Source organism: Siphateles boraxobius, unplaced genomic scaffold (genome assembly GCF_051911475.1).
Source record: "Siphateles boraxobius isolate OS27281-9 unplaced genomic scaffold, OSU_SipBor_1 1, whole genome shotgun sequence".
Taxonomy (NCBI): Eukaryota; Metazoa; Chordata; class Actinopteri; order Cypriniformes; family Leuciscidae; genus Siphateles; species Siphateles boraxobius.
The window spans coordinates 29,643,121-29,657,029 of NW_027508699.1; the positions used below are offsets into that span (position 1 = coordinate 29,643,121).

The window sequence follows — 13,909 nt, forward strand, 5'->3', positions numbered from 1 at the left end:
GCACTCCAACTGATCCTGTCAGGTTAAAAACACAAACAGCTACACAAAGCACCACCCACACCCCGAACTACTGCACAAACAGGGCAGTTGCGTCATAATCTGGAACATGGTTCATGCTTTGACACAGAAACTTGGCTTACTTAACTGCAGCTGATCACCTGACTTGTTGCTTCCAGCATGGTTGGTGTTGGCCGTCACTATTGCTGAAAGTAACCAGCAAAAGTACTGCCAACACAGTCTGTCACACACACAGGCCTGACAACTTTCCACTTACTTCTAAAAAACATCTCAAGACTCTATGGCAGTGTTTCCCAAACGGGGTGCCGCGGCACCCTGGGGTGCCTTCTGGCGATAGCAGGGGTGCCGTGTAAAAACTCCATTAAACATTTTAAAATTGCTAAAATGTGTAAAAAAAATAAAAATAAATGTATCATCAATCTCGCATCGTCGGAAGCGTCTAATAACAACAAATAATGCACACAAATTCATAATAAAAAATGCAAATCATACGTTTTCTGCGTTCGTTGAATTGCGATTTCCGCATGATTTCATTCTCGTGCTTCATTCCCAGCGTCCACACATAAAGCTGCCTCTTTTTCATGGCTTGTTGCGCTTACGGTCAAATACACACGAAACATTGTCACAACGTCCGTCTTGCCGCATATTCACAAACACATCGGTTATGTCCGTGCTGCTGTCAACGGTAACGCGTGCGATTAATGTTTTTCAGTTTAACGCGTTAAAAAATATTTAAACACAATTAACGCAGCATCCGTTTTTTTCTGTCATCCTTTGGCTAGCCTTACATTATATAATCACGTTCTTATTCATGCAAATGCTTTTAAACCATGCAACCGCGAAAAGACAAAAGAGAACGCGCTGTCTGTGAATGTCCTGCTGACACAGGACGACGCGCATCGCGTGCCAGAATCGACTTCTCTTTCGTGCTTGAACGAATAATAACTCACAGTTATGCCAAAATGTCCGTTTTGTTGAGTATCCTCACGAGAGCAGTCTTAAATTAGTTAAAATCTTAAATTAGAGTTGTGAGAAGATGGGACGCGTGTGAAATAAACAAGTGCAGCAGTGACAACAGAATCAAAGAACAGGTAACAGAGAAAATTACTCACTGCTCTTGACTAAAGAACGCTTGTAGCTTTAATAAGGGATTCATCTATATTTAATTTATTATTTATGCAGTGAAGACTGTAAAGTGTTTGATAACTTCATTCAATTTCTGTGTATTTCCTGACATCAGTAGCAGTATTGGTATCAGTGATACTGGGCTTCATTCATAAAAAAGATGGCATTAAACAATTATTTAAAATATACTTCTTTATGTTGTTTATACATTAATTTGGAGATTAACTGTGAAATTATTACATTATAAAATATATTAAAAACAAGCTATCTTGTGCAATTATAACAAAGTTAGCCCAATATAAAAACACAAATATGCCTACACTGAGTGAGCAAACATTTTGGTGAGATTTGCAATGGTAATTGAGCAATGTTTTTCTGAATTATGAATAAAAGCCTTAATTAAATATGTCATCATGTAAAGTGATCTCTGGAGAAGAAATTAATGATTTCCTAGACTTTAAATGGATGGACAAAAAAATTGATAATATTAAAAAATATCTATATGACAGTAGGCCAATATACGGCAGTTATTCCCTGTGGTATTGAAAATCAATACATTTCAAGGTATATTATCAAAGTAGTATCATGACAACACTAGTGTAGGGTGCCACACATTTTTTAAAATTTTCAAAGGGTGCCTCGACTGAAAAAAGTTTGGGAAACACTGCTCTATGGTAATGTAAATATTTTTACCCTCATGTGCCAGTACAAACGAAGATTTGAAACGATTATCTGCTAATAAGGGGTAGGAGAAAACGGGTAGGATGATGGTTTGAAAGTGCAAACACTTTATTTTAAAAAAGTACTTAAGGTTACATACTTTTCTGGCAATGCTTCTGGTTCCAGCAGCGCTCGCTGAAGTCCCCGTTGATGGTGGTGAGGGGGCAGGTGGTTTTCCCCAGAACCGTGCCGGGGCAGACGTCTCCGCACTCACGATCATTCTTATTGGCCACGATGTAGTTGTCCTCCACCGAGTCAAGGATCATGGACCAGTCGAGGGTGGAGAGGTAGCAGAGGTCAGGGTTCTTCTCCACGCGCACGGCACCCCGGGTGATATTCATCAGACTGTGAAGGCCGATCTCCTTCAGCTGCAGCATCTCGAACAGCACGAGTGCATAATTGAAGAAGAGATTATTGCCTCGAACCACCGTGAGGTTGGGAAACAGGTCGCTGAGGCTCTCCAGGCCATAGACACGGAACAGGAGCAGGTAGTCCGTCACTACTGTCAACTTAGGGTAACTCAGGCCACGGAAATCCTCTGGTTTAGTCGTGAACATAAGCAGGATCTTTAAGTGGCCTTCGATCACGGTGCAGTTCTCCAGCACCCGTAGGTTGGTCACATTATTTCTGATGTCTTTACTTGGGCAAACTGCAACGACAAAAAGGACCGCAAAATGTTAATTGGTCCAGTGAAAATCTACAGAAAAAGTTCTAAAAAAATTGCTTACAGATGATGACCTTAGGATTCAATTTAACAGGATTTTTACCGTAACAATCAAAAACAAACAAGGAATGCAAAAATGTATTATATAGAAACCAGTAAAGGAGATCATATACAGAACCATAAAAAATGATTAGAACTACATGAAGTTTTCTGTCACACTGTTAAATTTTCCCTTTGAGCTGATACCTTCCATATGACATAACATGGTTAATAAAGATAATAAAAGCTCTTCCTGCAGCTTTTCACATTCCAGTGCTGCTTTACTAGTGCTTGAGCTGTACAGCTGGAGAGATGCCGCAGGTGAATGAAAAATGCTTTGTCTAAGGCAGTGGTCCCCAAACTTTTTAGAGCGGCGTACCCCGAGGCATTTAACATCCTTCTGCGAACCCCCTCTTTTCCACTTAGACTGCAGTCACACCTTTTCCATTAAGGGACAATATCTACCCCCTTAAATTGCCTTTATAAAATAAATAATGTTTTAAATGAAAAGATGTTCAATAGAGAAATACGCAATGATGGTAAAAACAAAGTGATACGTTTAAATATTTAACTAAAACCGCCAGTAGGTGGTGGTAAGACATTTATTCACTAAAGCAACGAAGCAAGTGGCTGTATTTATGAATGGGTCATTGAATCATTGACTCTCATGATTCGTTCAAAGCCGCAGATTCTTTCAGAAACACCACAGTGTGTTGCAGTTCTGCTGTGGCTTTCATTGGAACTATTATTTAATTGCAAAATTGAGCAAACTATACTGACAATACTGTGTTTAAAATGTACATCACTTAATATGACCCTTTTGTTTGTTGAACTGTTGTATGAAATCAATGTCATATTTGCAGTCATGTGGATATTTGGGAAAAATTGCATTCTTGCTCATATAATATATTATCAAATTTATAAAAAAGGTATGTTTTTGTATCAAACCGAGTTTAAAATAGATCTCCATGCACAGCCTGTGACTTTGTTCTTCATGCTAATAAGTGTTAAATTCCCACTTTTACAAAAGGTACATTGTTAAGAACGGCAGAAATGTAGTGCAACCTGCTAAGGCAGCATACTCTACACACAACCTATCATATGCACACTTCTTGTGTGGATGCTGTCAGTTTTGACTGCAAAAGATGATGCAATTTGATTGGATGTCAAGTATTTCACCTTTTACGCTATTTTGCCTGTTAGAAATACATGCTCGGTTTTAATGTTATTTTAAGGTAGGGTAGAATGAAACGAACGGCAAAACTCAGCATTTTGTTCACATACCTATGTCACGTACCCCAGTTTGAGAACCACTGGTTTTAGACAAAACCTACCGATTAATTGATCGATTGATCAATCGATAGCTAATAATAATTGTATCAAGTGGTCAGATTAAAATAGACTAAAATTAAAGAGTTTCTTCGAAAGACTATGAAACTATGAGTTTCTTTAAAAGATTAAAACAAAACAAAAAACGATGCAAAAATTAACAGACAACACAACTGCACAATAAAATAGAGGTTACAACAACATGAAAACATAAGTTCCACTTCCTAGAATGTTACATAACTAATTAGAGACTATTGTTTCCTGTTAGTGCCCTGGTCCCCTTTAAATGAAAAATGGCCCCACTGCTCAGGACTTTAAAGATTCCACAATGGTTTACACGAATTACACGCATACATGAACTCTGATGTGCGGTCAGCCTATGCATAACTGAGACCTTTCAAACACTGGGCAGTCAAAGCATGAGGCATTGGAAAGGTCAAAAATACCTTGAGCTGGCTACTTGTTTACACTAGTTATAACAGTGGCCCCACCACAGGGATTCATGAATATTGCAGTCCGGAAGTATTGGAGCACGAGGAAGCTGAAATGCGTAGTATAACCCTACTGACTTGTGTGTCCTCTCTCTCTCTCTCTCTCTCTCTCTCTCTCTCTCTCTCTCTCTCTCTCTCTCTCTCTCTCTCTCTCTCTCTCTCTCTCTCTCTCTCTCTCTCTCTCTCTCTCTCTCTCTCTCTCTCTCTCTCTCTCTCTCTCTCTCTCTCTCTCTCTCTCTCTCTCTCTCTCTCTCTCTCTCTCTCTCTCTCTCTCTCTCTCTCTCTCTCTCTCTCCCCTCTCTCTCTCTCTCTCTCTCTCTCTCTCTCTCGAGATCTCACACACACATAATGTGCAATACCTCTACACTAACACTTATTTTTAGCACCACACTCCTAATACACTATGTACAAATGGGGTGCCTGGCACTTGAAAAGAGTAGCGTTGAAGCACATGAAAAGAAGGGCAGCAGAGTTAAGTGAGACGTGTCCTGGTTGACTGTGTGTAGTCATTAATTTTATGCAGTGAATCCCTGAATGACGCTCTAGCTAAACTTAAACACTGAACATCAAACAGTGAGTAATGCAAGTAACAAGCATGCATCATTTAAGAGATGGATGCTTCAGTTTAACTGATTTTTTTATGTGGAAAAAAGCCACAATCAAGATTAAATTTGTTTTAAAGACAAAAATTCAATTACTTAATACTTTTACATTAAATAAAAAGATTTATATACAATTACATTTATATTCTCAAAGCAACAAGAAATAGCGAACAAGTTTTTAAAAAGTGTTAAATAAATAAAACAATTATTAACAACACCTAAAATAACATAAGAAGTAAAAGCAGTTTTCCTTTTAAAAAGATCAACACTTAGATCGTAACTTTTAACAAGTTTAAAGTTCAATTTAAAGTAAAATTTAGGTTTAAAATAAGTTTTGACAAGAATAAAAGAAAATGTTTAAAGAAGAAAAGGCACTTAACTGAGGTAGTGATTTATGGCAATGTTCAAACGGAAAAGCTAGTCTGCTTTGTTACAGACCTGAAAAGTAAATTCAGACTTGACATATTGATTGAAATCTGCATTCAATCTGCATAAGCGTGTTTGCCTTAGCAGGCACCATTAAGAGATTAAAATAAATCAAATGATTTATAATGCAAATGTCCTTGAATGAAAAAATATTAAATGCGGCAAAAGGCCAAACCACACAAAGTATTCACTTTACTCTGAAACAAGACGAACAATGGCAAACATTTAAACCAGGACACAGGAAGGAACTGTATGACCATATAAAAGCAGAAGTCTTAAAATTAGGCGTGTCTCCACACCTCTTGTCCCACTTCCTCTTTGAGGTTTCACTGGTTTTTATTCTTGGATTTAACCCAATAAACCGAATTGTAATTGAACAATTTGGCTTTTTAAGAAAGTAACTTACACATTAATATACATTTTATCTCATTACAACTACAGGCCAGACTACAATTATGGAACATCCTTCATATCTCTTTTTATTTTAAAGCATATTACAGCATATTTAGGCAATATTCGTGTATAAGTTGGGGACATAAAAGTGACACCACCCTGCTCAAAAAATACTGCAACAAGTTACAGAAAATAAATTTAGCACAGAGAATTATATCGGGCAACCGATAACAGCGAGAGGAGAAGAGAGTCTAGACATGGGATGATTTAAAGATGCACCTGCACACCAGCTGCTGTGGTGTCCTCATACTGGGTGAGAAAAACAATATTACTGGGAGAGTTCCCACCGTTAAACAACTGTGTAAGTCTTCCAATACACTTAAAATACGGAGAAAAGAGGGGTCTAACAGTTGTTGCTCAAGAATTTGCATGAGAGGAATAAGTTACGATTTGAGTCTGCAACTAACTGAATCTATTTTAAAACTTGTGAGACAAGCTGCATGTGAAATTTCAATTGCTCAAAGGTTGGGAATTACATTAAATTTGATATATGAAACATTTTGCATTACAAATTACCCATAAATATCCTTTTTTTTTTTTTAAAAGAACTAATGAGCCTAAATTGATAAAAGCCCAGAATTCAAACAAGATTAAATGGGTGACCCACAATCAGGCTTGTTACAAATATTCGTAAACCAATTACAATGATATAGCAAAAAAAACTGTGCATTACTAAGTAACCTCTTTGTGAGACAATAAAACCACCTGAACAACCATGACAGACTTCAAAACAGAACAAATAACAGCTCTTAAGGGGAAGGTTATAATGTCGCTCGCACAGACTGAATGAGGCGATCACAAGGGGATTCATAATAGAAACTGAATGTGTACGCAATCAGGAAACACTGAGAACACATGAAGTGATGTGGCTACAGGGTGCAGCAAATACATCTGAAATGATTTCTCATAGCTGAAGTGGTCATGTCAAGTCAGCCAGGAATTCACAAGGCTGAACAATGTGAACATAGCAATTACAAAATTGCATGACCTGTTTTTGGATATTAGTAATGTAACCAGGCAGGTGTTTGAGTCAAGCGGTTTTGAATTCTAGTCTGTAGAGGTATAAATTATGTTGTCATATGCTTTCCGTGTCTGTAAAGACAAGACTGACAGAAGAAAAGAGTGACAGCTGTACTATTAGTTTGCTCAAATAAAAACTTACAAACAGACTGACTAGCAGGAATACAGAAGACTCGTTTTGCAGACAGCATTTTCCAACTATAAGTGAATTTATACATTATATTTTTAATTTAGGCTAGCATTTGTTTCACTCCAGTACAGGAAAGAGCATTCCTTTTAGATTGAAATTAAGCATTAAAAAAATGCAAAATACACAAAATGGATTTGTTAATAATATATAATCAAATCTGGGACTCAAAATCTAATTTAAACCTGGAAGTAAACAAAGTTTTCTTTTAAACTGAGAAAAATTTTAACACACTGAATAAATCATTTAAATTTTGCATTATTTCGAAGTCAATAATCAAATAAAGAAATGTGTGATATTTGTGATATACAAAAGCTCAGATGTTCTTGTTTCCATTTAAGTACAAGATGCTCTTTGGATCATTCTCAAATCAAGCTGTGAAACATCAAAACATGATCATCAGCTTTTATTTGGGGAATTCACACAGCTTGTGTGCTGCTCTCATTACAGCAAAAGGACCACTAACCAAATTCATTCAAAGACATTCTTGTTAATACATTTTTTTAATCACAGATTATATTTTGAAATGGGGGGACGGGGGACGGGACGGGATATTTTAAATCAGAAAAATGATCAAAGATTTTAACCCCACTGTATGTAAATCAAATGTTTAACTTTGCATTAATAAATGTTCCAAAATGAGCTGGGCTCTGAGCAGATTTCCAGTCTGACAGGGTTGAACTGAGGCCCCAAAATAGTTTCAATCTTCCCTACAGTGGTTCACTACAAGCCTGAGAGGAACGAGAAGGGGGCAAACAATTACACAACTTGTTTATGTTCAATCTGCTCTTAAAATCCCGCACAAACTGGTTTCATGATATTACTCAATCCTTTCATTTTCAGTTTTAATAAAAAGGTAGCATGCACCCTCAGGTGTTAACTTACCTACTACTAAAAACTATGTTGTGGCAAAATACAAAGACGCAACGCACTTCAAATATGTTCCTTCCACATTACCTGGGATTGAGCCAGGCATGCAGATCTTACCTATTTTGATACAGAAAATTTAGCCAAGCAACATTTTAAATAAACAGGAATTAATATCAGTACAAAAAGGTATATATATTCTGAGAGAGGCTTACAGTGGAATAAGAATATAAAGGCTGATTAAAGCCACATCAGATTATTGCTGACAGAAAGGGACCAACAGTCTGTTCATTTGTAACTTTCCATCCAGTGTTTGTTATTAGCTTTTTTCAAACTTCTGTAGACCTTAACCTAAAACCCAGCATAGCTTTTACACGTAGTACTGCTCTGACATACAGTAGTCTAAGCGTCAGACACATGGAACGGAGTCCCAAAATGGAAACTGGCAGAACTTAGAATGCATAAATTTCATCCAAACCAAGGCTATATTTAGAAATCCGCAGCGCAACAAGATAAGAAAAATGTGCTTGGGGACTAAAACTGCTCACAAATCAACAACAGGGTATTTACAGGAATCATGGAATAAAATTTAATACCTTTTAAGACCTTTTCAAGACCCCTTCCATACATTTTAAGACCTCATCGCCACTTCAAGCTTTAACCGTTACATCGGCGACACCTTACATTTATATACTGATTGTAAGATAGCACAACTAAACAGTCTTAGCTTGTGATAACTCCTTATCAGTACAAAATAAGCACAAGCACAATGAAGCACAGGATAATTAATTGAATGACTGACCCAATGCAAGGTTTATTAGAAAGAGAAACCAGAATTAGACCAATAAAAAAAACAATTGACAAAACTTATTGAAGAGGGAAAATAAACCTCTCTGAGCTAAAGGGACAATGAGTTCACAAAATATATTCAAAAGACGTATTTGTAACAACTCTTATACCTATCTGCAAACCATATCTCTTTTGTGGTACACTTCTCATGACAAACACCTGACTGGTCAGACAGTTTACCTGTGATTACCACTGAGCGCTTGATTTGATGCACCAGAGCATAGTGTCAGTATACGAATATTCGATCTGTAATTATTATTCGAAAAAATAAAATACTATTCGAATTTTACTACGTTGCTTTGCTGGCAGTAAATGCTGTGAATCCATGATTAATCCCAATCACTTTATCGCAGTTTTAATTAAATACACTGTTTGGCGCTGTGGAGCGTGTTGATTGTATTTGATCACATGTCGTCGTCAGCCTCATGAAGTTTGGAATTAATTGGATGAAAAAGATCTAACTAAATGATATTACAAAACTGAATTACTTTTAATCAAATTAATTAATGATACCGAGTGATAATATCACCACCACAATGAGAAATCACATGAAATCCAAACAGCAGTCGAATGAGGAAAGACAGCTGTCCTTCCCTTCATTGACGACTGCAGCGAGTGAGCGAGATGATTACTTAACTGATAGCAAAATGATTGACACATATGCTTCCTTTAAGTTTAGGTCAAAGAAGCAGTCCTTAACAGAAAACGCGAAGTGCTGTTAGAAACTTTGTTATCTGTCACTGTGTCCCTGCAACGCCTGTCAGCGGCAGCGCGTTTTCTACTCGAGCAGGCAAATATAATTGTTTTTCTCAACATGAAAGTGAAACAATATAAATATTATGTTGACTCGAGTGTATACCTTCGTTCTGTACTATAAGTGGAACGGTCTGTTTTATTAGCGTTTTTCCCCTTTCGTACGGATTGATCTTAAATGCTTCTTTACATTTTTTGTTTACACATATTGTTTAATGTTTTCAACTGAAAGAAAACCTTAAGATACAACTTAAGCTTGTTGCGTATATTTAATTTCCCTACTAGTCAACGATGTTGTTTAACAACCGTGCGTACGGGACATAGGCCCTATGCGCTATCACGCAGCAGTCATGAAGCGACGTAACAGATGACGTCATATCTATAGCAGGATTCCATAAACTACGCAGAACCCCACTATTCGCCGACGCAATGTTTAAATTCAGGCAAACTTTATGGACAAATATGCATAACGAAAAGATGATACAAAATTTAATACCTTGGAAAATGGCATTTAAGACGTTTTAATACTTGTTAAGGGCCTTCATTTTCTCTAAATTGATTTATCAACTTTTAAAACTTTTGTAGACCCCGTGGACACCCTGAACAAATAAAGCCTTAAAGTCTTATTATAATGAAATGCAACTTTGAGTATTTCATTTGGTTTCACCCACCCAAAAAAAAAACATGATGCCAAAATACTACTGTAATGTTTAATTTTCCAAAGAAATATATGTTAAAACTCATTTGTTGGGTGAACTGAAGATAAACCAATGTTTTGTTAGGAGCAACACAGCCAAGTGTGTCAAAAGCATGCTTATATTTATTTAGCTGTTGCAGGACGTCTTCCAAGAGCACTAAAAAAGAAAACAACAAGTGGTACCTAATTACACAACAATTTAGATCACTAATGCACTGCCTCATTAAAAAACAATTACCAGCATGTTTATGGCATGTGTTTAGTAATACATTTTAAGTTGGGTGTTTTATATAAAGTTTTAATACAAAAGTTACATATTAACTATATGAAGCATTTAATAAGTATTAAACTATTTACTATACATTGAGGTATCTCTGTACAAATAGAAATAATCAGGCATACGGATAAACTACATTATTATTCTGCATTAAAAAACATTTTATCCATGTAACAGGTCTTATAACTGCACTGCCTTGAGTTGATCAAGACATAAAATAAGTGATAAATGAAGACTTATTGATCAGATGTTCCGCATTGACTGCCTCGGTGTTTACAGAACATTTCTGACTAGATTGCAAAGAAAATGTGTGCCCTGGTGATATCAATGTACAGTAGTTTTATTGTGATGAAAGCTCAATTTTAAAAGGACATGTGAGAGATCTAGTATAACTTGTCTGCCAAAGTAATGCACTTTCCAAACTCAAAAAGATCGTATCAGTCAGGTTTCATGATTTCTTTGAACAATAAATAAAAAGACGGCGCTATAGGTCTCGATTTATCTGATTAGGGTTTAAAATCCTCTTGCAACTCTGTCAAGGCTGCAAATGGCTGCATGAAACAGGGGCCTGGCTGAACTTGAAAAACATTTCCGAGCCTTACTAGCAGTTCGCACTACGAATATAGATCAATGCTGTCCTCAAACGATCGATAATCTGGCTTTAGGTTCAAGGCACACACTCCGTATAATCGACCGTGTCATTAAAGCCAGTCTGAAATGATTAATCGAAATCAAAACGATGCAACATTTGATTTACTCGTCCCTTGCCCTGCAATGTCCTTATGTCTGGCTCTGCTTTACCAAATGTGTCACAGTGGTCAAGAACTACGATCCCGTTTTTTCTTTCTGAGTGGTCGATAACTTTGTAGAATAACATAAGCAGACAAGGCTCCTAAAATATTAAATCAGTGTTCTTGTGGAAGACAAAACAAAACCGTTAAGTTAAACTTACTTTCTCCATTTGTTTGTTGACAGTGGCAAATAGTGTAGACAGACGCAACCAAAACAATCAAAGTCCGCAGCCGCATTTTGACCCCAGGGAAGCCGAAAATCTGTACGAAAATCACCTCCGAGTTGTCTTCGTGCGGGTACAAATCTGTTTTAATAGTCCGGTGTTGTTTTGGAAGATAAAAATTAAAAAGAAAAGAAAAAAAAGACCTCTGTCACCCCCCTCAGAAAAAAAATGGGCGGAGAGGAAAGTTCAACGTGTTCAATCCGCTCGCGCTGCTGCTCCGCGCGCGCACTGACGGATGCTGATTTGAAGGCTCTAGCGCTAAGCTAATTACAGCGCGTGCGACGACTTTCATTTACTGTAAAAAAAAATCCACACGAATAAAGCATGCAGGCGGCATCATCTAGAAGAGCAGCCGAATCACTTCCGATCGATTGCACATATTTGTCCAGCACTTGCGCAGATTGCTCCAACCGAGTCTGGCGAGAGAGAGAGAGAAAAAAGGAAAAAACACTGTTAAAGCACGGAGAGGAATGGCTGCGCACAGAGCGCAGGCCAAAATAATCAATTGAGAATCTGCACGAGAGACTTTTTTGTTGCTATGTTTCGATTTGTTTTTCAAAAGGAAAGATCTTGTAGTTATAATAAACGCTTTACAGACTCATAAGTTGCAGATAGTGCTCTCACGAAATGTTCAAGATTTCCAGGGTTCGTGATGGGCGGATTTCAGTAGGCTACGCTATGTACTTTTTCAAAGTCCCTGCTGAAAGCGAGATTTTGCCGTAGTGCGTTTAAGGTTCATCGGACTACACGCAGTAGTTTCTCCGTACTTCTCCTCATTATAGTCTGTAAACTGACAGCCTAGTAAATCGTAGCATTTCTGGGGGCGTCTGCAAAAACATTGCAGAACGCTGAGGTTTCCGCGACACTTCCAAGCACAAATGTTCCACACATGCAGTCTTTCTACGTCGCTTTGCTGGCGAGCGCCTCAGAGATCAATACAACGAAGTGAAGCTGGTTCCGCAGAGGTCACTGACTAGTCTTTAAAACTCTCGCGGAGAAAAAGAGGAGAATAAAAATGCAAGAACAAATGTGTGTTTTTATTTAGTCCCTCACGCTGGTTGTAGCTAGTGCATTGACTTATCCCCTCGCTCGAGGATCCCCTTTCCTGTCTTTGCGCCAATAAACAAGACCTGCCAGAGAGGCAGATAGAGCACAGGGGAAATGTGGACTGGAACGACGGAGTGAGAGTAACAGCGCGCTCTCTAAATATTAGAGTGTGCACTTTGCATATTATAAAAAAAACATTATCTTCAAGAGAATGCATCGACATGAAATTATTTGCACAGCATAGAAAAAGTTTATACTATGTATGCATATAATACATTCCCATATTTAGCTACTTCAAATGTAAGTTAAATCTAGCCTACAACCTCTCCATATAGGCTAGCCTACTGTGTAATTTAAATTCATTGAATTTAGCGATCGTGAATGTTTTGCGATCTCTTTACTCTCACTTAATAAAATAATTTCAGCTCAGATCAATATTTCATGTCCACTTATTTATTTGGTAACCAAGATAATGTACAACTAGCCGGGGATTATCACAAAAAAACGTCAGTGTCCTGATTACCTGTCAGGGTTTATTTTGTGATAATGGAAAATACTCTTACAGGGATAGTTCACCCAAAAATGAAAAAATTTGTCATCTTTACTCACATGTTGTTTCAAACCTGTAGCCTATAAGTTTATTTCTTCTGTTGGATAGTTGACGGCACCCATTGACTTCCATAGTGTTTTTTTTCCTATTATGGATTTCAATGGGTGCCGTCAACTGTCTGGTTACCAAAATTCTTAAAAACTATCTTCTTTTGTGTTCAACAGAAGAAAGAAACTCATTTGAAGTTTCATTTTGAACAACATGAGGGTGAGTTTTTGGGTGAACTATCCCTTTAAGTGTTTTAGACCGTATACTTTAAAGACTGGCTTGCATTTTCAGCCTCACACTTTCTGCTTTGCTATCTCTACTTATGCATTGACAACAGCTATTTTAGGAAAACTTGAATACTAAGTGAATACTCATATCATGCATTAGGCTAATAATGCCCGGTTTTGTTGAATAGGTGATGGTGAAAAAAAGATGATGGTGTTAAGATGCTGACATTTGCCATCTACTCAGTTTGATCCATATCTTCCTTAGGCAAAGTCAAATGGCTTAGGAAAATTGTTAGTTTTGTGTTATTTGACCTTACTGGAAATAAAACATTATTTTATGCTCATTGAGGAGGTAGCAGTACAACTGTATTAGCTTAACCATGTTGTCCAGGACCTATGAAAAATATTTGGGGGGAAAAAAGGGAATCTTTGGGTGTAGTTCAGTTGAACTTGTTAGCCTCTAAGATGGAAGGAGATCACCACCATAGAAAAACAGTGTACACTA

General features: G+C 37.3%; 1 protein-coding gene across 2 annotated transcripts in view; it reads right to left on the bottom strand.

Moving 5' to 3' along the window:
• insra (insulin receptor a) overlaps window positions 1-12,650 on the bottom strand; it is a 66,928-nt gene extending 54,278 nt beyond the window's left edge. The window contains exons 1-3 of one of the 2 annotated variants that reach the window (XM_077232514.1): window positions 12,131-12,650; window positions 11,470-11,948; window positions 1,964-2,512 (exon numbers count right to left, since the gene is read on the bottom strand). In XM_077232514.1, the coding sequence (XP_077088629.1) occupies window positions 1,964-2,512; window positions 11,470-11,545 (625 nt within the window). In that variant the 5' untranslated portion in view covers window positions 11,546-11,948; window positions 12,131-12,650. The remainder of the gene's footprint in view (window positions 1-1,963; window positions 2,513-11,469; window positions 11,949-12,130) is intronic. The other variant, XM_077232520.1, reaches the window with a different exon arrangement.
• Window positions 12,651-13,909: the final 1,259 nt, after the last annotated feature.